The sequence below is a fragment of the Podarcis raffonei genome, chromosome 3 (assembly GCF_027172205.1).
Source record: "Podarcis raffonei isolate rPodRaf1 chromosome 3, rPodRaf1.pri, whole genome shotgun sequence".
NCBI lineage: Eukaryota > Metazoa > Chordata > Lepidosauria > Squamata > Lacertidae > Podarcis > Podarcis raffonei.
In genome coordinates this window covers 108370052-108393131 of record NC_070604.1, presented here as the reverse complement: position 1 = coordinate 108393131, position 23080 = coordinate 108370052, and the positions used below count along the sequence as shown (strand labels likewise).

Sequence of the window (23080 nt, the reverse complement as noted above, 5' to 3'; positions counted from 1 at the left end):
TGGACCATCAAGCCCAGAAGAGTCTACAATAACTGGCAGTAACTCTCCAGAGTTTCAGACAAGAGTCTTTTCCAGCCTTATTGGGAGATGCGAGAGATTAAATCCATGCAAAATATGTTCTTTGCCACTGAGCTACAAGCCTTCACCGAGAAAAATTCCTGACAAGAATAACATTTCACTGTAAGAGACCGCTATTCTGTTTTCTCACACTCTCCCCCTACAACTGTTTACTGCAGCTGTCCAAGTCACTCCCTTCTGAATTCACCTGCATTTCCAAAACATCCTAGTATTGTTTCCTTTTGTTGTAAAAGTTTCCCACAGCAGCATTTCCCCCACTCCCTTTCATTTTGTATCAGGCCAACTGTTTTAAAATTTGCTTCACTTGTGCACAGTGTCGTGAGCAAATATAGTATAACAGAAAACAGCCAATAATGGACACAATGCAAGCAAATTTAGGCAAGTGCTATACAGTAGTTAACAGAGGTATTTTTGAGGTACTGCACAAAATCCTTCTTCTATTCATGGACTTCAAGTGGAGCATAGAATCTTTTTACTGGTTTTAGCTGCTATTTTTTTAACTCACTGCTTATGTGCTACTTCATCTATAGTTTTTATGAGCATTTTTCTTTGGTATATTATTATGCTTCAGTATGGATTTATGTTCTGAGCTAAAAATAAACACTCTCTCACTGACACACAAATCTCTTACTGACAAGAATTTTCCATTAAGTTGGAGAGGACAACTCATCTGAAGCAGTCTCCTTCATTAATGTAAATAGAAATATATATATAGAGAGAGAGTTTTATTTTTAATTGGGCTTTTCATCTTACAATATAATTTATTCATTTCCAAGGATCCTCACCCCCCACTCCAGGCCTTGCAGCTTTCTTCATTCACCAATTGACCCATATTTGCCGACTCTTATTTAAACTTGCTATAAAGGAAAACAATCCTATTTTCACAGCTCTCAATGGTTGTCCCCACCTGTACAGTATTATTGGCCCAGTATACCTGAAGGAGCATCGTCACCCCCATCGTTCTGCCTGGACGCTGAGGTCCAGCGCCGAGGGCCTTCTGGCGGTTCCCTCATTGCGAAAAGCAAAGCTACAGGGAACCAGGCAGAGGGTCTTCTTGGTAGTGGCGCCCGCCCTGTGGAACTTAAAGTATTTTAACCTAGTACAGTGGTACCTCGGGTTACATACGCTTCAGGTTACAGACTCTGCTAACCCAGAAATATTACCTTGGGTTAAGAACTTTGCTTCAGGATGAGAACAGAAATCGTGCTCTGGCGGCGCAGCAGCGGCAGGAGGCCCATTAACTAAAGTGGTGCTTCAGGTTAAGAACAGTTTCAAGTTAAGAACGGACCTCCGGAACGAATTAAGTACTTAACCCAAGGTACCACTGTATTCTATCCCAATTGGAGAATAATGAAATACTGTGGCTGGTATTTTGTGGTTTCAATTTACATGACATTGAAATCTTTATTGCAATGATTCCACTAACTCAGAGACATAGTTTTAAAGTTTAAAAGGGCTGGTACTGTGATGTTTTGTTTTTTTGTTATTATTTGTAGTTTTAATAGAATTAAAACAGTCTATTAAAAGATCTGCTTATGTTTAATAACTTCTTAATTCTATTTGTGGCTAATTACTTTTTAATTATTATCTTTTTTTGTAACATAGTTTTTATTCATTTTCACACACCGACTTGTGTGAAATACATGCTGTTCTCTAGAAATACCAATTGGGAGCAGAACCCATACCCTCAAAACTGCATACACAGCCTGTTTTTTAATATGTGTACGAGTTTCAATAAGGATATATGAAGTAGTATATACCTTCTGAAATCCGGGAAGGAACATGAGAGCTGCTAGGAATCTCTTGCTTATGAACACCTGTCACTGTACTTGACAAGGGTGTTGCCAGAGGCAAAGGAGGAGCACTGTATCTGTGAGAAGTCTTACTAAGCAATTTTGTTACTTCAGCTTCATCCTCTAGGCTTGTTATAAAAGCATAAACAACAGGTTCGTTAGACTCCGACGATATTATGGCCTTTTCATAAAGGAATTCAGCAATGTGCAACCGGCAAGCCAATGGCAGCTTCTCATTAGTGGTATAGAATGCCACAAGGGGAGGCTGATAAGGGTATTTGTTATCCTCAGGAAATCTTATTTCAAGTTCATACACAGGAGCATTAACTCTGAGATGAGCATCCTCCTTGACGCTTGGAAGGCCTTTTTGCTTGTTTCGAGAATCATGCCTGAACTTGCATCTCGATCCAAACCTGCAATCTCCTTGGAGATAGTGTTTACAGATTTCCAGGGAAGCTGGCTTTAGCCCATTACTGGTGTTGCTATTCCCTTCTTTTGGCTTGTTGAGCAACTCTGTCAAGTATGCCAAGTCTAATGCAACAGTCCAGACCCTGTTATTAATTCTTTCCACAAATTTGTCTCCACATATCGAACGGAGGGCAAATGCTTCCTCTTGCCTTTGTTCCAAACAATCTTCCATACTTGTCTGAGCGGCAGTTTCTGTGATCTGCATCCTCTCCCCGAATTTTTCTGAAAAGCACTGCAGGAGTAAGAGCTCCAGGGATGCCCCAATGTTACTATTACAAGATTTCAGCATAGCTTGGCAACGCTCGCTATCAAAGCCGTACCTAGAAAGAAAAGAAATGCATTGTAGGTGCACATACCAGAACGTTTACACAAGAGCAAGCATTCCCACTATGTTTAAAGGATGCTTGCTGTTATCCTGTAGTGTAGCAAGAAGCAGGTGTCTACACTGTGCAGTTTCTGCAACTGGAATAAAATGTACAACTTGTGCTTGTTGCAGAAATTTGCTCTAATGGTATGCCTTACACTGGGATGCAGAAGCTCAGGCCTGGGTTCCAAATGTGGCCATCCAGCCTCCAGTGCTCTTCCCAGGCCTCATCCTTCACTGGCCATGCTTAGCACCCACCTTGAGTGCTTTAGCTTGGCTAGAATGTGTTCTTGAATTATGACAATGCTTCTTGCTTGTCTGGATGGGGACATGTAGATGAGGTGTAGAAACCTCCAATGTTTGCATGGCTCTATACACTTTTACTTCTGGCCTCAGTAAACACTGGCCCGTGGGCCCCAGAAGAGGGGCCATGTGGGATTCTGGCCCCTAGGGGAAAAAGGATCCCCATTCCACCTTACATAATGTTACATAACTGCTCTTTTTCGGCTCTATTTGGGAGTGTATTGGTGGGTGGAGGGTGCCACTTTGATTGTGTGTTAAATGTCCCATTCCACACTCATTCACGTAATTGCAGCTATGCAGGTTTTTAGCACCCCACCTCCTGACTAATATTTTCCATTTTGTTAGAGAGACAATAATTACCTGGATAGTTTGTGCACAGCAAATGAAGAGACTTCAGTCTCTAGAACATGGCTCACAGGTGGTTGATAAGAAGCATTTGTGCTTTTTTTAGAAATTGATTGCCCATCTGACCAGGCGTGCTCATCCTCCAAGTAATCCAATTCATCACAGTCATCTTCACCTGATACAAGCATCCTGGAAAAAAAGAAAGCAGTATGCTTTTTTTAGAAGCAATAGTCTTAGGGATAAGGCAAACTTCTGGAACTCTCTGCTCAATATAGCTACTCAGGCAACTCAGTTTAGCTATCCAAAACATTCAGAACTAAGCCAGGATCTTTGCACTTGGTCCCCTATTTGTAAATACTTATAAACCACTTAACATTTCAAAAATCTTTAAGCGGTGTATAGTGTGAAAAACGAACATCAAATAAAAAATGCACCCTAAAACCAACAAAACATCAAAAAATACATAAAAGCAAATAAAATAGAAATTCAGAGGATTCAAATATGTACAGCAGCGTCCAATATTATGGGTCAGAGAAAACCTGGGCAAAAAGGTAAGTCTGAATCTAACCCAATATTTATACTACCCTGCTTTTTCAATTTAGCAAACTCACAAGGCACATCATAAAATATAAACAAAACAATAAGTACCACAATGATAAATCATTACAAAACCTTATAAAAATAAAACTTAGCAGCGTAAAACTCAGCAGCAGCTTTCACTGTTCATTAAGAGCAATGCTAAAAAGATGTGTTTACTGTTACTCCAGTCTAAGCAAGTAACCATCTGACACACATCTCTTGGGAGGGAGTTCCATAAGCAATGAGGTCATCACAGTGATGGCCCCATCAACCACCCACCTCAAACAGCAGTCTCCATAGACTCAACAAGGCAGGTTCAAGTGAATCAAGCAGTAATTCAGAAATTCAAGTCTCATATTATTATGGCATCCATACTTTACAAGTTTGCTGCAGGAAACACTATGTATCCATCATAGTGCTTGCCATGTAAGCTGTGGAGCCACCCTGAGACTTTGTTTCTTTCTCTAGAAAGGCTGCTCAACCACATCTGTCACAGTCCATTCTGAACTTTGAATATAAAATCTGAGAATAACTAAAGGGTGTTCATATTCAGTCCTTCAACATGTCATAGTATCTGTTTAATGAAGAAATTATTTATGCTTAGAAAACTGACTCTGAACCAGCAGCCAGCTCTTGTCCTTGCAGCTCACGAAGAAGTTCTTTCACCCTCATCTGATTATCGGAAGTCATGTACAGAGTCTGAAGAGGCATCTTTGTTTTGGGTGCTTGTCTGGTCTGTCCATGTCCTCTGTTAGCAGAGCTTGATATATTAAAAACAAAACAAAAGAAGCACAATACATTCTAATTTATTCAAGTAATGGAAAATACATGCACACTGTAAGCTATGCTGAACATAAGAACAGTTGTATGGGTCATTTTGTCTCCTAACTAGCTAAGACCATCAAGAAAGTTCCTAAGCAGGTCATGTTGGAAAAACCCCTATTCTGTTGCTAGGAAATTCAAAGAAGGCAAGCAAAGTCACCAGAATATTTGACACAGCTAAGTGCAGGATCTGTGACAAGCCCCATAATAACCACAGTATATTTAAACAGACAAGCTGGATTAATGTAGTTGGGCACAGAAATTGTGGTGCAAAAGTTACAGTGCGTTTCTGTGGGTTATTTAGTCATCTTTTAAAAGACCCGCCCCCAAATACATCAGCTTCTTTGTTTGATTAATAAATTTCAGCTGTACCTATTATTTTAAATATCCCACTTCACTGATCTGACCTGAATGGGTGCAACCTCTTTCTGTCTCATGCAAAACGAGCAATAAAAGTACTAGCACAACAAACACACAGACCTGTCTCTGTGCTAAATAGCTCCCTTTCCCCTGAGATACATGGTGCTATGGTAGCTAGGGGAAGTAGCCTTCGGTTTCCAATATCTGGCAATCAATATACTATTTCTTAAAAAATGAGCTGTATTTCCAGCTATTCTCACTAGTAGCCAATGTCAAAAACCCTCCCTCTGTAAAAGGTGGCGCACAAGAGACAGTAGATGAGGCTCAAATTTGTGGTTAGTTTCAAAGCTCTAATAAAAATACAAATATATCTAATAAGAATACAAGCGTTTTGGAATTAATCACTTAAGTCAGGGGTAGTCAACCTTTTTATACCTACCTAATGCATCTTTCTTGATTGTAAAATTTTCCTATCACCCACCAGTGCTCGATGGAAGGAGGATTCAGCTTGTGCCGTAGAATCCCCTACCGCCCACCTAGAATCCTGAAACGCCCACTAGTGGGTGGTAGCGACCAGGTTGACAACCCCTGACTTAAGTCAAGGCGCTTCACTTTACCATAGGAATACAGGAAGTTGCCTTGTACTACATAGCCCAGTCTTAATTGCTCTGATTAGAAGTAGTTCTCTGGTGTCTTAGGCAGAAAGTGGTCTTCCTATCAATTGCAACCTGATCCTATTTAATTGGAGATAGCAGAGATTGAGCCTGGGACCTTCTACATGCAAAGTAAAGTATGTGCTCTGATAAGGAGCTACAGCCCTCCCTGATCTTGCTTCTTAAAACATTCTTAAAACAATCTTCAAAAAGAAGTTTTTAAAAAACAACCTAAACTCCAAAATGTAAGATTCCATCAAATTCACTTAGCTGACCTGGCTACATCTTTTGGTCCACTGAAAACACAGAAATCACCATCATCATCATCAACACAGAAATCATCACCATCGTCCCAAATTTTCTCTGAGCCTTTTTTGCTGCCACTGGCTTGGCATTTGTTAGAAGGTCTACCACAGCTACTGCTGCCGCCACCTCTGCCTCTTCCTCTTCTTGCTCCCCTTCCTCCCCCTCTGTTTGGTTTTCCTCTTCTCTTCCCTGAGGAGCTCATTTTCTCCTTTCTGTAGGAAAAGAAAAATGAAAGTACATGATCAACAGTGAAAAATACCAACCAGGATCACCATGCAGACTAGCAGGAAAGATGGCAATTATTACTTCTGTTTATGTAGCTCTGGCATACAGCGTCAATCATCAAACATCCCTGTCCCACAACCCACAGGTAGTAAGTTCCATTATTTTCAATGGGATTCACTCCCTAATAATTTCACATAGTATTTCAACCTTCAAAAGTTATAATCAAGACAACACACAAATCTATTACACTTTAAAGATCAATTGAATGTACCATGACTCTACCACTCACCTATTATTAATTTAGAATTTTTTAATTAAAATTATTTTAAAACTACTCTACATAATTAAAGATACCAAGGCAGCACACAAAGAATAAAGCAATCAAATCAAACACAGTACAGTTGAGAATTTGAAAACCTTAATGCACGGACAATAATTGGCTTTAAATCAGCCAGGCAAAAATACAGACTTTGACTTGGTACCAAAATAACTGTAAACTAGGCATCAGACACACTCCTAAAGATAAGGACACAGACTGGACACCCCCACAAGAGAGGATTCTGTCCTGTTTCCACATAGTACATTTCCAGACACAAACAAAATTTCTACGGGAAAGGGCTATATAACTCATTGGCATAAGCTCTATTTTGTGTACAAAAGGTCCTGGGTCTAGTTCAGGCATAGGCAAACGCAGCCCTCCAGATGTTTTGGGACTACAATTCCCATCACCCCTGATCCTGTTAGCTTGGGATGATGGGAGTAGTAGTCCCAAAACATCTGGAGTGCCGAGTTTGCTTATGTCTGGTCTAGTCCATACTGGCACCTCCAGGGAGGGCTGGGAGCAGCTCTCTTCCCAAAACCCTGGTGAGCTGCTGCCAGTCAGTGTAGACAACACTGAGCTAGGTGCACCAATGGAATCGCAGAATGGGAAAATACCCCAACGGTCATCTAGCCCAACCCGCTGGAGTGCAGGAATGTTGCCCAACGTGGGGACTCAAACCAACGACGCTGAGATTGAGTCTCATGCTCTTCCAACTGATGAAAGCCGCTTCCTGTGCTAAGCCTCCTCGATAAAGATCATATAATAATAAATAATAATAATTTTTTATTTATACCCCGCCCATCTGGCTGGGTTTCCCCAGCCACTCTGGGCGGCTTCCAACAGAACACTAAAATACAGTGGTAGCTCAGGTAAAGTACTTAATTCGTTCCAGAGGTCCGTTCTTAACCTGAAACTGTTCTTAACCTGAAGCACTATTTCTGGGTTAGCGGCGTCTGTAACCTGAAGCGTATGTAATACCCCACCTCGCCCCACTGACCCAGCCCTCTCTCCCACCGATACTGCCTCTTTCCAAATGCACCTTAAGCTCCGCGGCTCCTCCCGGTTCCTTTCACGCGGCGCCTGGAAACACCCCGCAATTGAACGACGAGCCCCAACTAAGCCAACAACAAGAGGCTTATAGACCTTTGAGGGAGCCCGAGGGTCATCTAGTCCAACCCCCCTAAATAAATAAAGTGCAGTAATAATAGTAATAGCAATAGTAATAATAATAATAAACAACCAGCTTCCCCCTCTCGCCGGTTCTTCCCTTTCCAGTCACCTGCCAGAGACTCCGCTCTCGCCTCAGCCCAACCGCCTCCCTAAACAGTCAACGGCCACCCGGAAGTGAAAAGGGCGAGGCTCCTCCCACTTCCGGCGGCGGAGAGAGCGAGCTAGAGTACCCGGTCACCATGGCAACCGCGGGCGCGTCTCCTTTCGAGCCATGGCGAAATGGGGGTTGCTGCGCAGGTCGATCGTAGGCGACCGAGGTATTTTGCCTCTCCGCTGTCCCTCTGAGGAAGCGGCCGCAAGATAACCTGCCGGTTTCAGCCTCCTGCGCCACCCGCAGTCACAATGCCTTGGGGATGCGGCTCTCCCCCATCTCCTCCCGCCGCATCGCCCTTATTCGTTTTACCGGCTCACAGCCGCGGGTCCTAACCGCGTCTGCTCAGAAACGAGCAGCCCCTTTTCGTAGAGTCGAGAGTCGTCAGGTTGGAAGGGACCCCGAGAATTGTCTAGTTCAGGGTTTCCCAAACTTGAATCCTCCCCAGCCCAGCTGCTTTTGGACTACAATTCCCATCATCCCTGTCCACTGGTCCTGCTAGGTAGGGGTGATGGGAGTTGTAGTCCAAAAAAACAGGAGCCCTTGAATGGTTGCATGAACGCTGCTTTCAACAATCAGTAAAAAGAGTGTCTTTCTCTCTACAGATGCTGAAGTTTACAAAATATCGTTTGTATTTCCCAATGGAGATAAGTATGGTAAAAAAAAATATTGTCAGATATTATAATTATAGTTTTTTTAAAAATAAAAAATTGTAACTGTTTTAGCTTTTTATCTGATATTTTTCAAAATGAAACAAACGATAATGGAATGTTCATAATAATAATAATGGGAGGCAATGAAGGGCTTATTAAAGCAAGGTAGTGAGTTATGATAAGTGGAAAGCTTCCTCCATTTACCCTCTTTCCAAACCTCTTCCAAAATTCCAGCAATATGTCTCCTCATAACTAAGATATGATTGAGAGGTAGATAGAACTTATTGAAATCAGCTGATTTCCCCCCTCCCCCTCCTAGTAAGCATTCAGGTTGCATGCATAAAATCTGATGACTGGATGTGCTGCTTTTTTATTTTTAACTTCACACAGAGCGTTTTAGCCCATCCTGATTCCAGCACTGGGATGGAGGATAGCTGGAAACACTTTTACTTCACAGTATGAGATAAAGCTGTGGGGTCTGGAAGGTCACTTCCAGTGGCATATTCTGAAGGATTCTGGAAAAGGTTGAACTACTCTAGTTATGAATTAAAATCTAGTCTAATGTTTGTTGGATTTTCCCCACCTATTTTTTATTTTGCTTAGAGGGTGACTGTACAAGAACAATTGAGGGAGTCCTAGAGAGGAGTGGACATGGAGTTCATACTACTCCAGATGGAATTATTTACCAAGGAAACTGGAAGAATGATAAGGTATCTGCAAATATCAAAACAATTAATTTTAAGCTCCTTGCCTAAAGAAACTTGAATCAATAAAATTATGTCAGAGTCTTTAACATTTTTGTTCCAATTGAGTTATTAAATATATGTTAAAGACAAAATGCATTGCTTACATTAATTAAGGGCATGCTTGGGCTTAGCTGTTTTATTCTTCAGAGTAATGCTTTAACAGCACAATCTCAACATAAATTCACTTTACTTTGTTGAGCTTTGCTCCTAGATAAACATCTGTGCATGCCTACTCAAGACTTAAGGCCCAGTGGAACTTACTCCCAAGTAAGCATGTAAAAGATTGCCATTTCAATGGCTATTTGAATTCTTATGCAATGCTACTGTGAGTTACTGTGGTCGCAATAGTGGTAAGCTCTTGCTTGGAGTTTGGTTTTGACCTGACAGCTTGTAAAGTGTATTTTTCTCTCTTGTTCTGTGTGTTTTGGAAATGACAGGGAAGAAATCAATCCTGGGTTATATTCAATGGTGGCTTTGCCTTAGCAGAAAGCACTTCAACTTGCATATGTTGGGACATCTGATTTTTGCCAATCCTACTCCTTTACTTTCTGCAGCGCTTAGTGACATGTCCTATTCTGTTCTGGGGATGTCCTCCAATCCTCGGGAGCAGCTTTGAGGAGGTAACTTAAGTAAAATCAAGCTCTTTCCGCTGCAGCAGAACCACCATTAGATACAACCACTGTCTGGTACTGTATGCAACAGGCCATTGCCTTAAGTCGGGCATCCCCAAACTCAGCCCTCCAGATGTTTTGGGACTACAATTCCCATCATCCCTTACCACTGGTCCTGTTAGCTAGGGATGATGGGAGTTGTAGTTCCAAAACATCTGGAGGGCTGAGTTTGGGGGTGCCTGGCTTAAGTTAGTTAGTACTTATTTATTGTACTTCTCCTTGGAACATTAGTAACAAGGCAGGGATCTGGAAAGGACTATTTGTGGATAAATTGTTTGATTAATCCATCTTGAACGGCTTTGTGTCTTTTAGAGGTTTTGTGGTCTCACCTCCAATCTCAGCGTATCGTGTGCCCTGTTTCAGTGCAGTACATCTGATTTACTTCAAGGCAAAAGAGCCAATCAGGAAGACTGGGATCTTGTGATGTTTTCCAGTTTTACACACCCACACCCATATCGCTGAGGAGCCAAAGATGAACAAGGGGGCAGACTTCCCAGTCTTAAGAACAGGCCAATGGCCCACCTAGTCCAGCATCCGGTTCACATAGTGGCCAACCAGATGTCTATAGGAAGCCTGAAAGCAGGACCCAAGTCTGTTAGCACCCTCCCATCACCATGAGACAAAAGTGTAGTTCCAAAACTCTTTGGGAGATGCCATGATTTGAAAAGCGGCGACCTGACAACAGGGCAAAAAAATCAAAACCTTTTAAAATGAGGCATTTAATGATTAGGGAAATGGTATTTAAATTTTGTCAGTATTATGAATGTTGCGCTTGTAAGGTTTGTAAAGCCAATGTTTAAAGATGAAGCATTTCTGTTAACAAAGGTGACACATCTAAATTGAGGGGAAATAAAAGATGGAGTCACCTTTCTAGGAATGGATATTAATTTGTCAATTCCACCTCCTGTTAAATCAGATGAATGGTTTCGGAAGGCTGGAACATCCTTCAGGTGCAGTTTATGAAGGCGAGTTCTATAACAACATGTTTCATGGAACAGGAACCTACATATTTACCAATGGAGCCAAGTACACTGGACAGTTCTGTGAAAACAAGTAAGCTGAAAGGGACATAACCACAAGTTTGTTGCCTTGATGTGGAATATATTCACCCTTAATCAGTATACAGGCTTTGCACTTAAAGTGAACCTTAGTTTGCTTCTTCCTACCCATGTAGGTTAGGGTGATCGCTCTCCAAATACATATTTTGACTGGATCCAAACTGCGGTTAGAAAGGCACATGATGCAGCAAACTTGCTGAAACTAACAAAATGTGGTTATTCCACTGTGGTTCTATGAGAGAGCTGTTGGAATATTCTAGAAGAAACTTGTAAATGGCCTTGAACAAGTTTATAAGCAACAGAAAATTTCCCCAGCAACAGGTGTCCTTCATCAGGGCATGTGATTAATGAGTATGTGAATGAGTCAGTATTATGTCAGTATTATGTTGGCTAAAAGGAGAAAAAGATTGTTTCTTTATTTGTTTTTTTCTTCATTAATGACCAATGTAAAGTTTTGTAAATAATAAAGACTCCAAGAAACAGAACCAAATGGTGTTTATTCCTATAATGGGAATTTCACTAAGAGATAGCTGGAATGCTGCTGCTGTAAAGAAGTAGGAAAACTTTTCTGTAAAAAGAATTCTGCTGCAGAAATAATGAAAACCCAAGAGTAGATGTTCACGCACCAACAGGAATAAATAATATAAGTGTAAAAATTGAAATTAAAAGTACAAATTACTTAGCAGGATCAATATGGTAGTACAATTTCTGCTACACAAAACTAGCAACTCCAAAGCTTCTAACAGGCATCTCTCTTATGAGGTACTTTCTGTTTCACTGCCTAATTCAGCACTACCACTGCTAAGAAATAGACATCTCAAAGTGCTGCTGTACATCATTAGCCATACTTCAGTGACTGCAGCCTTCATTTTGGGGCACCACAGTTCAAGAAGGACACTGACAAACTGGAACGTGTCCAGAGGAGGGCAACCAAAATGGTCAAAGGTCTGGAAACGATGCCTTATGAGGAACGGCTAAGGGAGCTGGGCATGTTTAGCCTGGAGAAGAGGAGGTTAAGGGGTGATATGATAGCCATGTTCAAATATATAAAAGGATGTCACATAGAGGAGGGAGAAAGGTTGTTTTCTGCTGCTCCAGAGAAGCAGACACGGAGCACTGGATCCAAACTACAAGAAAGAAGATTCCACCTAAACATTAGGAAGAACTTCCTGACAGTAAGAGCTGTTCGACAGTGGAATTTGCTGCCAAGGAGTGTGGTGGAGTCTCCTTCTTTGGAGGTCTTTAAGCAGAGGCTTGACAACCATATGTCAGGAGTGCTCTGATGGTGTTTCCTGCTTGGCAGGGGGTTGGACTCGATGCCCCTTGTGGTCTCTTCCAACTCTATGATTCTATGATTCTATGATTTTTACATGCTGTTTTTGTTCTGTTCCAGGCTGCAAGGGAACGGAGAATTTAAAGACACACAGGGCCTGGAATGGGATGGCACATTTCATTACACAGCAGCACCGGGTCTGAAGCTAAAGTTGGAAATGTAGGATAATTTGTACTGGAAGAAAGGCATTAAACAGTTGTTATCCAGGCTGTTTCACAATAAATAATTTATTAGTTCATTGATAAGAAAATATTGTTTTTAAATAGAGGTGAGCAAATAAAGCAAGCATTAGACTTAATTTTTGGTTTGTTTGAGTTTTGTTATGTTGTTTAGCTTGATTTCCCCCTTCATGTTATTGAAACTGCAAATGTTAAGGTAAAGGGACCCCTGACCATTAGGTCCAGTCGTGGCCGACTCTGGGGTTGTGGCGCTCATCTTGCTTTATTGGCCGAGGGAACCGGCGTACAGCTTCCGGGTCATGTGGCCAGCATGACTAAGCCGCTTCTGGTGAACCAGAGCAGCACATGGAAACACCGTTTACCTTCCTGCCGGAGGGGTACCTATTTATCTACTTGCACTTTGACGTGCTTTTGAACTGCTAGGTTGGCAGGAGCTGGGACTGAGCAACGGGAGCTCACCCCGTTGCGGGGATTCGAACCGCCGAACTTCTGATCGGCAAGTCCTAGGCTCTGTGGTTTAACCCACAGTGCCACCCGTGTCCCAACTGCAAATGTTACAATCATCCTAATAAAATATTTATCAATAAAAAGTTGTGAAGAATTTTTAACACCCTTTTCCAATATTGAAATTACGAAGAGACCAAGATTAGAATTTTAACTTTGAGAGAGAAAGCATGGAAACCAAGATAGAATGTAATTGGTCCCTTCCAGCTCTATAATTCTATTATTCTATGAATCAATAAAATATATGTTTACACTTTGTGTGTATTAGATGTATGTAATGAACAGGAACAGAATGCCTCTGTTTGTTCGGCACAATGTTCCCAATGTCAGATGCATTCACCTCTCTATAAAATATATCCCAGACCTTCATTACACATTGAGTCTCTACTAAGGGTTCATTAGTATGCCATTTACTAGCAAGATCTTCCCAGGGAGCCATTAACAAATATATAAAGTGCTTGGTATCGCCACTTGAGTTGGGAGTTCCTCAAAACAATTCAATAAAATTACTAATGGAACTGAAGAGACTACCTTTTCAAACGTCTTTGATTATAGTCTGAACAAGCTTTCAAAAAAATCTTTATTTCTTTACCATTTCACCATAAGTAGAATTGATTCCTCCCTACGTGCAGATTTTCCAGCATTCATCACCTGCTGGCTGCTTTCAACTCTTGCTCTCTGTTAGTGCAGGTCCATTGAAAAGGCTTGAAAAACCAAATGCTTCTCCATTGGCCCTTATGGATTTCTTCCCCAAGGTCAATTTACCTGCACTGAAAAGCTATAATTACATATATCTTACACATACTGGAAATCAAACCTTTGGATTTTAGATTCCTAAGCCATGAAGTGATTTAGAAGAGGTCAAGTCCCTGTCAACCTGCTGCAAAAAGTTTTTATTTCAGACAAGATGTTGGACTGTAAGTATTGAATGAAACCAAGGAATGACAACCTCTGCTTTTCTAGATACGTCTCTATCTTTAAAAAATACTTTTTGGCAGGATGTCTTGGAAGTGCCTCTTCCCCCCCTATTTAAAAAGTCCTCTTGTCTGCCATGTGTAATACAGTAGTAGTAGTAGTAGTAGTAGTAGTAGTAGTAGTAGTAGCAGCAGCATCTTAAAAAACAGAAAAAGCAGAGACATCACCTTGCCAATAAAGGTCCGTATAGTTAAAGCTATAGTTTTCCCAGTAGTGATGTATGGAAGTGAGAGCTGGACCATAAAGAAGGCTGATTGCTGAAGAATTGATGCTTTTGAATTAATAATAATAATAATAATAATAATAATAAATTTTATTTATATCCCGCCCTCCCCAGCCGAAGCCGGGCTCAGGGCGGCTAACAACAATCAAATAATCAAACAATCAAATAAACCAACATTCTAAAAATATTTCATTATAAAAATTAATTAAAATCAAGTTAATGGCAACCATTAAACAAAGCTCTGTGCAGGTTGCCAGAGGAGGGAGTCAGGCTGTGCCCTGACCAAAGGCCTGGTGGAACAACTCTGTCTTGCAGGCCCTGCGGAAAGATGTCAAGTCCCGCAGGGCCCTAGTCTCTTCTGACAGAGCGTTCCACCAGATTGGAGCCGCAGCCGAGAAGGCCCTGGCTCTAGTTGAGGCCAGCCTAACCTCTCTGAGGCCTGGGACCTTCAGGATGTTTTTATTTGCAGACCGTAGGTTTCTTTGTGGGGCATACCAGGAGAGGCGGTCCCGTAGGTACGAGGGTCCTAGGCCGTATAGGGCTTTAAAGGTTAAAACCAGCACCTTAAACCTGATCCTGTACTCCACCGGGAGCCAGTGCAGCTGATATAGCACCGGATGAATGTGGTCTCGCAGCGAAGACCCCATAAGGAGTCTCGCCGCGGCATTCTGCACCCGCTGGAGTTTCTGGGTCAGTCTCAAGGGCAGCCCCACGTAGAGCGAGTTACAATAATCCAGTCTGGAGGTGACCGTCGCATGGATCACAGTGGCTAGGTCAGGGCGAGAGAGATAAGGGGCCAACTGCTTAGCTTGGCGGAGATGAAAAAATGCCGCCTTTGTTATAGCTGTAATCTGCGCCTCCATAGAGAGGGAGGTATCGAAGATTACACCCAAACTCTTAACGGACGGTGCTGGCACTAACTGCACCCCCGCAAGAGATGGGAGTTGCCCCCTCAATCCCATATCGTCCCGTCCCAGCCAGAGGACCTCTGTCTTCGAAGGATTTAACTTCAACCGGCTCCCACGTAACCATCCAGCCACAGCCTCCAGGCATCTGGTCAGTGTGTCTGGGGCCGAGTCAGGATGGCCATCCATCAACAGATAGAGTTGGGTGTCATCGGCATACTGATGGCAACCCAGCCCAAAACTCCGAACAAGCTGGGCGAGGGGGCGCATAAAGATGTTAAAAAGCATCGGGGAGAGAATCGCACCCTGAGGCACTCCACACACCAAGGAGTGGCGCGATGACAATTCCCCCCCAAGCGCCACCCTCTGTCCCCGACCAGAGAGAAACGAGCGCAGCCATTGGAGGACTGTGCCCTGGATCCCCACGTCGGCAAGGCGGTGGTCTAGGAGTTCGTGATCGACCATGTCGAAGGCTGCTGACAGGTCTAAAAGAATCAGCAGCCCTGACCCGCCTCGATCCAGCTGCCTGCGGAGATCATCTGTTAGGGCGACCAGAGCCGTCTCGGTCCCATGACCAGCGCGGAAGCCGGACTGGAATGGATCGAGAGCCGATGTTTCATCCAGAAACCTACCAAGCTGTTCAGCAACCGCTCTCTCAATCACCTTACCCAGGAATGGGAGATTCGAAACCGGGCGGTAATTGGACAGATCTAAGGGATCTAATGATGTTCTCTTTAAGAGCGGACGCACCACTGCCTCCTTCAGTTCCCCTGGGAATATCCCGGTGCCAAGGGACAAATTGATGATATCCCCCAGGGGGGCCCGCACCTCATCTGGACACGCTCTAATCAGCCATGACGGGCACGGGTCAAGAGGACAGGTGGTGGGCTTTCCAGCTTGGAGGAGTCTGTCCACATCGGCTGGAGATATCCGGTCAAAGTGGTCCAATACTGGACCCGAGGACAGTCGAGGGGCCTCCAGTTCATTTATTGTGTCCAAATTGGCAGGAAGGTCATGGCGGAGCAACAGGACCTTCTCCGCAAAAAAGCTCGCAAATGCCTCACAGCTGTGTGTCAGATTGTTATTTAAATTTGGCTGTCCTTCAAGGGACGTTAGAGACCTAATTATACTAAATAATTGCGCCGGGCGAGAGCTAGCGGATGCAATGGAGGCCGAGAAGTAAGACTTCTTAGCGGCCTTCACTGCCATCTCATAGGTTTTCATAAAAACCCTATAAGATGTTCTTGAGGCTCCGTCACGAGCACCCCGCCATACTCGCTCTAGCCGTCTGAGATCCCGCTTCATTTTCCGAAGCTCCTCGGTAAACCAGGGAGCCCGGTTTCTGTGGGGTCGCAGAGGGCGCTTAGGTGCGATCTCATCGATGGCTGCCAGGAGCTGGGTATTCCAGCCCTCAACAAGCTCAGTCAATGAGTCGCCAGGGGGAGCAAGGTCCCGCAAGGCCTGACGGAATCTATCAGGGTCCATCAGCCTCTGCGGGCGAGCCCAAATCGGCTCGCCACCTAAGCAGGGTGGGGGTGGAAAGTCAATCCTGGCTTTCAGAGCATAGTGATCAGACCATGGCACTTTCATCAAAGGAGACATGATCACATCTATACCGGCACCAAAGATCAAGTCCAGCGTGTGGCCTGCTTGATGTGTGGGGCCCGAAACAAACTGGGAGAGCCCTAGTGTTGCCATGGAAGACACCAGGTCCAGAGCCTGTGAGGAGGGAGTGGCATCAGCATGGATGTTGAAGTCCCCCAATACCAATAGGTTAGGGAACTCCAAGGCCCAGCCAGCCACCGCCTCCAGCAGGCCTGACAGGGTGGCTGCTGGTGCGCTAGGTGGCCGGTACACCAGCCAGACAGCCAAGCTCACCTCAGAGCCCCACACTAGGCCAACACATTCAATGCCGGGGATCAGTGGCGATGGTAGAGCCCTGAAAGAACAATCTTCCCGGATTAATAATGCCACCCCTCCCCCCCGGCCCACAGTCCGTGACTGGTGGAGGACGGAGAAACCCGGGGGCGCCATCTCTCGTAAGGTAACAGTTTCCCCTTCGCGCACCCAGGTCTCCGTCACACAAGCCAGATCGACCCCCTGCGAGGTAAAGAAATCTCGCAGGGTGGCGGTTTTGTTGCCTATAGACCTGGCATTGCACAACACCAGTGACGGAGGTGAGTAATCCTTGCTCACCCTACCCTCGTCCCTCGGGATGGGGTGCAGATTGGAAGGGGTACGAGCATATCTGTATCTCGATCCCCTTCGCCTATAACATCTGCCCCCACCGCCATACCTCCCTCGCCCCTCCACGGTAGCAATCCCAAGCCTCATACTTGCCTCCATTTACAGAATAGAAAAACAAAACAACCAAAAGCAATTATACCCAAACAAAACCAATCCCACCCCACTTAATATCCAACCCCAACCAAAACAAAACGGAACAAAACAAAAATACATAGATAAAAACCACCATTCACGGTGGTACAACAGAATAAACAATAAAAACACCTTTAAAACATCTTAAAATATATAAAAACATCTTTAACATTTGCTGCAGCAGCACCAGTGTCCTTAAAATTCTACTACTATTATGGTGCTGGAGGAGACTCTTGAGAGTCCCATGGACTGCAAGAAGATCAAACCTCTCCATTCTGAAGGAAATCAGCCCTGAGTGCTCACTGGAAGGGCAGATCCTGAAGCTGAGGCTCCAATACTTTGGCTACCTCATGAGAAGAGAAGAGAAGAGAAGAGAAGAGAAGAGAAGACTCCCTGGACAAGGAGGGGATGACGGAGGACAAGATGGTTGGACACTGTTCTCAAAGCTACCAATATGAGTCTGACCAAACTGTGGGAGGCAGTGGAAGACAGGAGTGCCTGGTGTGCTCTGGTCCATGGGGTCACGAAGAGTCGGACACGACTAAACAACTAAACAACAACAAAGTAGTAGTAGTAGTAGTAGAATTTATACACCACTCTATACCCGGAGGTTCACGTAAAAAGATCACAGTATATAAAATAAAAATAAAAGCAATAATCCAATAATACCCCCCCAAAAAAGAGCCACATTTTAAAAGGTTATGGGATGTTGATCAGGTCAACCAAAGGCCTGGTTAAAAAGGAACATGATTGCCTGGCACCTAAAGGTGTATAATGAAGGCGTCAGGCCACTGCATAGAAGACCTGTTCTTTTGTTGCCACCCTCCAGACCTCTCAAGGAGGAGGCACACGAAGGAGGGCCTCAGAAGATGATCTCAGGTAGGTTCATATGGAAAGAGGTGGTCCTGAGCCTTTTAAGGCTTTATAGGTCAAAACCAGCATTTTGAACTGGGCCCAGAAACTAATCGGTAGCCAGTACAGTCAGACCAGGATCGGTGTAATATGCTCAGACCATCTTGCTCCGGTGAACAACCTGGCTGCTGAATTCTGCACCAGCTGAAGTTTCCAAACTGTCTTCAGAGGCAGCCCTACGTATAACGCATTGCAGTAATCTAACCTTGAGGTTAGATTAATAATAATAATAATAGCAGATTTTGCATGAAACTTCTCAAGAACAGTTGAGTTGGCAGTTGCGGTGCTAGAATGAGCCACAACATTATTCAAGTGACTTCAGCGGGCATTTCAATTTTTAGTTAAGTATTTTTATTTATTTGATTGGGGGCACAGCTGCCCCCGCTGGCTACAGCCCATACCCCCAACCAACTGGGTTTGACATGCCAGTGTCTAGCCTTATTACCTGATGCAACTAATCCCTATGCTGACCGAAAAGTAGGTTGGTAATAGTTGGGGTCACATCCATAAAATGTTGGTGCCGTGTGGTGCATCTGGTTCTCTTTCTTTCCAAAGAGCATTGCTTCAAGCTACAGTGAAGCTCAAAGTTTTCCCCGTTGCTACTAGAAAAGACAACTGCAATCTAAACAAACATCACACTTGTTTTAAGAGTTCATCTTCATATTAAAATCATAGCTGTGTTAACCAACGGGGACACAAGGATGTGACCTGAGGACTGCATAATTAGAGAGCTTTGGGTTAGCTATGATTGGATTTGAAATTAGTGATTAGCATGTGATAGACCTACTTCTGAAAACGTCAGGCTCCCCTAGCTGCCTTCTGGAGCTCGTTTTTAGAAAAACGGTCATTGTTCCCGATTGCGAAGGTACTGAAACTGCAAGAGCTTTAGCACAGCTGGGGGGTAAGTTTAAAACGTATTGTGCTTCCATTTCATAGAGCTTTTAAAAGTATGTTTTAATGTTAACATAAAGTTAAGGCTGAGCATGTTTTTGGTAATTAATTGGCACTAAACTTACACGCTTCACAATATTCTCTAAGAGCAAGAGATAAAATTCGATGCATTTAGGCAGACATTAGGCAGCAATTGCACACATGCTTACCTGGAAGTAAATCCCATTGAATTCAGTGGTGTTTACTTCTGAGAAGACATGCATACGATTGCACTGCATCTGCATTTTGTCTATACCTTGGGATTTTTATTGCCAGCTTTATTTATTGGTTTGTTACAAAGTATAATAAATCGAAGTACTGGGGAGAAGAAATACTCCTTGACTGTGAAAGGAATAGAAGAATAAAAAGACTCTCCTATGGTTTTTGAAAAACTTTCTTATTCAGTCAGAATTAACTGGAATTTCAGTACAGTATTCAGAATCCAAGGATGCAAAAAAGCTGACATCTCTCCTCATAAAACCAATAGCAAGCCTCTCACAGGTTTCACAAAAAAAGTAAATTTGTTTGTTGGATATCTTGTATACGATCTTTTAAGCACATCTGAAATAAATCAAATGATTCCCTTTATTATTTGAACATTTAGCAGTGTGTACAGATATAAATATAGAGAGAGAGGTTTAGGTTGCAGTTCTGTACTAACTAACCTGAGAGCAAGTCAGATTTATCTTAACGGGGTCTCCTTTTGAGTAGACGTGTATTAATTCCATAGTTGGCATACTAAAAGTGCAAACCAGAAACCAGCCACATGTAAGCATTGTTAAAGCCTGGCTGGTTTAAATGGAAAAGAGGGGGCAGATGCTTAATACTAGGATGGGGGAAAATATAGGACTTTTGAAATGTGTAATATTTGTGCATTGTTTCTAAATGGTCTCTCGTCCAAATTTTGATCAGGTTCACACACTTGCTCAGGCATAAGACGATTCCTTAGAGTGGGTCATAACACTGGCTCATCTAGCACAATAATGTCTGCACCAGGGAGGGGGAAACTGTGGTCCTCAAGATGTGCAGGGTTTGTTCCCGTCTGCCCTAGCCAGAACAGTCAAAAGTGAGGGATGATGATGATGTTCGCAGTTGTGTTCCAACAGAATCTGCAGGCCCACAAATTGCACTGACTGGCAGTGGCTCTCCAGGGTTACAGTTAGGGGTCTTCCCCCCAACTTTCCTGGAGATGATAGAGATCAATCTGCTATGTCACTGAGCTACCACTATTCCCTATGTTGCAGCATATGCAGGGGCCCCGAAAATAATCAAGACTTGCAATTATTTGCTTTGGCTGGATTATGCCCTAAGATAATACAAAAACATACATAATACGTGCATGCATGCATCCATCTTACTTGTATGCCACTTTTCCATAATTAAAGCCATGCTCAGAGTGGCTTACAGCATGGGGGAAAAAATCACATAACTCCAAATGTAACAAAAGTAGTCAGAAGCAATAAATAGCACATTGAAAAGGACGCAACCAAATTAAACCATTTCCACACAAATCATAAGAGCTAAAAGAAAGATACCCTAAATTAATATCAAAGACAGCAACAACTCCCCAACAAAAAACCCTAAATAATTCCTCAACCCAAGAGTCTAATACAGGCTTCCTCAACCTCGGCCCTCCAGATGTTTTTGGCCTACAACTCCCATCATCCCTAGCTAGCAGGACCAGTGGTCAGGGATGATGGGAACTGTAGTCTCAAAACATCTGGAGGGCCAAGGCTGAGGTCTAATAGACTCATGACTGTAGTGATAAAAGTAAGGGCCATAGGAATCAACACAATTTACTTCAAAGTAAAGACTGCTTCAGTTTGTTAATTGCCTTCATTCTTGCTGATGGCTTGGGCTGGTAGGAGTTGGCGTTCAACATCTGGAGAGAGCACCATGGGTTCGCCAAATGTGATAAAAAGCTTGTGTTTTATTTGTAGTGTCTGTCTTTTGTTGTTTTTTAAAGCCATTTTTGATGCTGTATTTTAATGTATTTCCGATTGTCGTTTATGACATGGTGATTTTAAATGGCAATGAGTCATCCTGAGTAGTGCAGAGGCAGTAGACACCTGCCAGGCCACAACTGGCAATGTCTCCCTGCTCCCACTGTTCCCTGCTCTCTATGCTAAATGCAGTACGTTATCCTAATTTCCTTTAGGTTTTTCTCAAATGATTTGCCTCCTATGAACTCATGATTTTTTTGCTGTTTAATTTCTTTGCTATATTTTTCACCTCCCTTTTTAAAGAACTGTTGTTTTCGAAAGTGGCTCATATCAGAGAGAGGGGAGGGATAGAGAGGCCCTTCCATCAGGCTTACAAACAAAAAAGGCCAGGCATGGGAAGGAACAGGAGGGTGGCAGGAAAAAATTAGATTCTTGTAAGTCTCTGAATCCTTAACTCTGTGTTTGAAGCAGTATAAGCCGAAGTCTGATGTGCCCTGTCATCCCGCTGTGACTATTTCCTACCTCCAAATCCTTTATGGCTTATCATCTGCCTTGAATTATTGGCGCTCCAAACGAATTACAAATCAGTACCTTCAGTGCGTTATGCAGACTTATTTCCCAATTTGGTTTCCAATGCTTTCCCCAAATGCAACAGAAAACAGCACTGGCTTTTGACAACCGTCAACAGCATCACATTGCTTTGTTGTTCTGTTTACTAGAGGGACACAAATGAGTAGCCATTGGCGCCTTAAAAAATAAAAAAAAGAGTATTGATGCCAAGCTGACGACTCCTTTCCTCCTATAACATTTTGCAGGCTCCTAACACTTGCTAATGTGCTAATAAATCAATAAATCCCTACACCCTGATGCCCTCTAGATGTTGTTGAGCTCCACTTCTCATCAGTCCCTGCCATCATGGCCAAAGGTCCTGGATGGTTGGGGATTGCAGTTCAACAATACTTGGAGGACACCCCGTTGTAGCTTACGGGTGGCCAGCTGGCAGCCAACAAACCTGATCTGTGGTTAGGATGGGAGCCTGACAGGCTCAGAATACAAGAAGGGACTTTGCTTTCTCTTCTGCCATTGTATAGGCCTCTCCTTTACCGACAGTCATGTTAGTAGGGATAGCGAAGTCCCTCAGCAAATGGACTGGGGAAAGTTGATCTGCCTTCTCCCAGTTCAGGAAGTCTGTTTCTGAAGAAGCCCTTCAGAATACAGTAGGACAACTGTTCTATAGATGTGACCATTAAACCAATATATTCCATGAAGTGCAAGTTATTGAAGTCACTTAAAAGCCATTTCCCCCCAGGGCGTAGCAATACTGGCCCAAAGTGGAACAATAACGCCATTGTACTTCTTTCTTCCATTGGAAATAGGAACTGGATCATCTGACTCACTGGAGAGCTCACATGCTAAATTATTCAAGACCATGGGATAGTTTTGTTTCGGGTTTTTTGGAAACGCCAAAAGCTCTTTCAAGATGCTTTGACTGGACTTGAAAAAAAATACCCAATGTGTTTAAGGAGAATGGATTCAAACAGAAAAGAAGGTAAAGTATCTACTGAAACAAGAGATTAAAATATTGTCATAGGATTGGCACTCTACTCAGCTGCATTCCTGGAAGTGTTCTTGGTCCCATGAAGGCATCCACTAACAGAAGAGGAGATTCCCCCCTCCCCTTATGTCCTGCAGACCTCCCTGATCTCCGCAAATCAGCTGCAGTCTGATTT

At 43.2% G+C, this 23080-nt stretch overlaps 2 protein-coding genes across 4 annotated transcripts in view; one reads left to right on the top strand and one right to left on the bottom strand.

Moving 5' to 3' along the window:
- Positions 1-8004, bottom strand: part of DHX57 (DExH-box helicase 57) — a 29341-nt gene extending 21337 nt beyond the window's left edge. The window contains exons 1-5 of one of the 2 annotated variants that reach the window (XM_053383494.1): positions 7898-8004; positions 6041-6283; positions 4544-4690; positions 3367-3540; positions 1839-2659 (exon numbers count right to left, since the gene is read on the bottom strand). In XM_053383494.1, the coding sequence (XP_053239469.1) occupies positions 1839-2659; positions 3367-3540; positions 4544-4690; positions 6041-6273 (1375 nt within the window). In that variant the 5' untranslated portion in view covers positions 6274-6283; positions 7898-8004. Of the gene's footprint in view, positions 1-1838; positions 2660-3366; positions 3541-4543; positions 4691-6040; positions 6284-7858 lie in introns of both variants that reach the window. The other variant, XM_053383495.1, reaches the window with a different exon arrangement.
- On the top strand, positions 7982-12698 carry MORN2 (MORN repeat containing 2). 2 transcript variants are annotated; one of them, XM_053383531.1, is made up of 5 exons: positions 7982-8105; positions 8545-8595; positions 9196-9302; positions 10926-11062; positions 12461-12698. In XM_053383531.1, exons 1-5 carry the CDS (start codon positions 8060-8062, stop codon positions 12561-12563), a joined length of 444 nt encoding a protein of 147 aa, XP_053239506.1. In that variant the 5' UTR covers positions 7982-8059; the 3' UTR covers positions 12564-12698. The 2 variants fall into 2 exon arrangements, with proteins under 2 accessions (XP_053239506.1, XP_053239507.1); XM_053383532.1 differs by lacking the exon at positions 8545-8595.
- Positions 12699-23080: the final 10382 nt, after the last annotated feature.

Excerpts from the sequence above, each read along its gene's own strand:
- MORN2 (XM_053383531.1), top strand. The coding sequence starts at position 8,060 with ATGGCGAAATGGGGGTTGCTGCGCAGGTCGATCGTAGGCGACCGAG. Across the intron at positions 8,596-9,195 it reads TCCCAATGGAGATAAGTATG|AGGGTGACTGTACAAGAACA; the intron begins GTAAAAAAAAAT and ends TATTTTGCTTAG. Across the intron at positions 11,063-12,460 it reads GGACAGTTCTGTGAAAACAA|GCTGCAAGGGAACGGAGAAT; the intron begins GTAAGCTGAAAG and ends GTTCTGTTCCAG.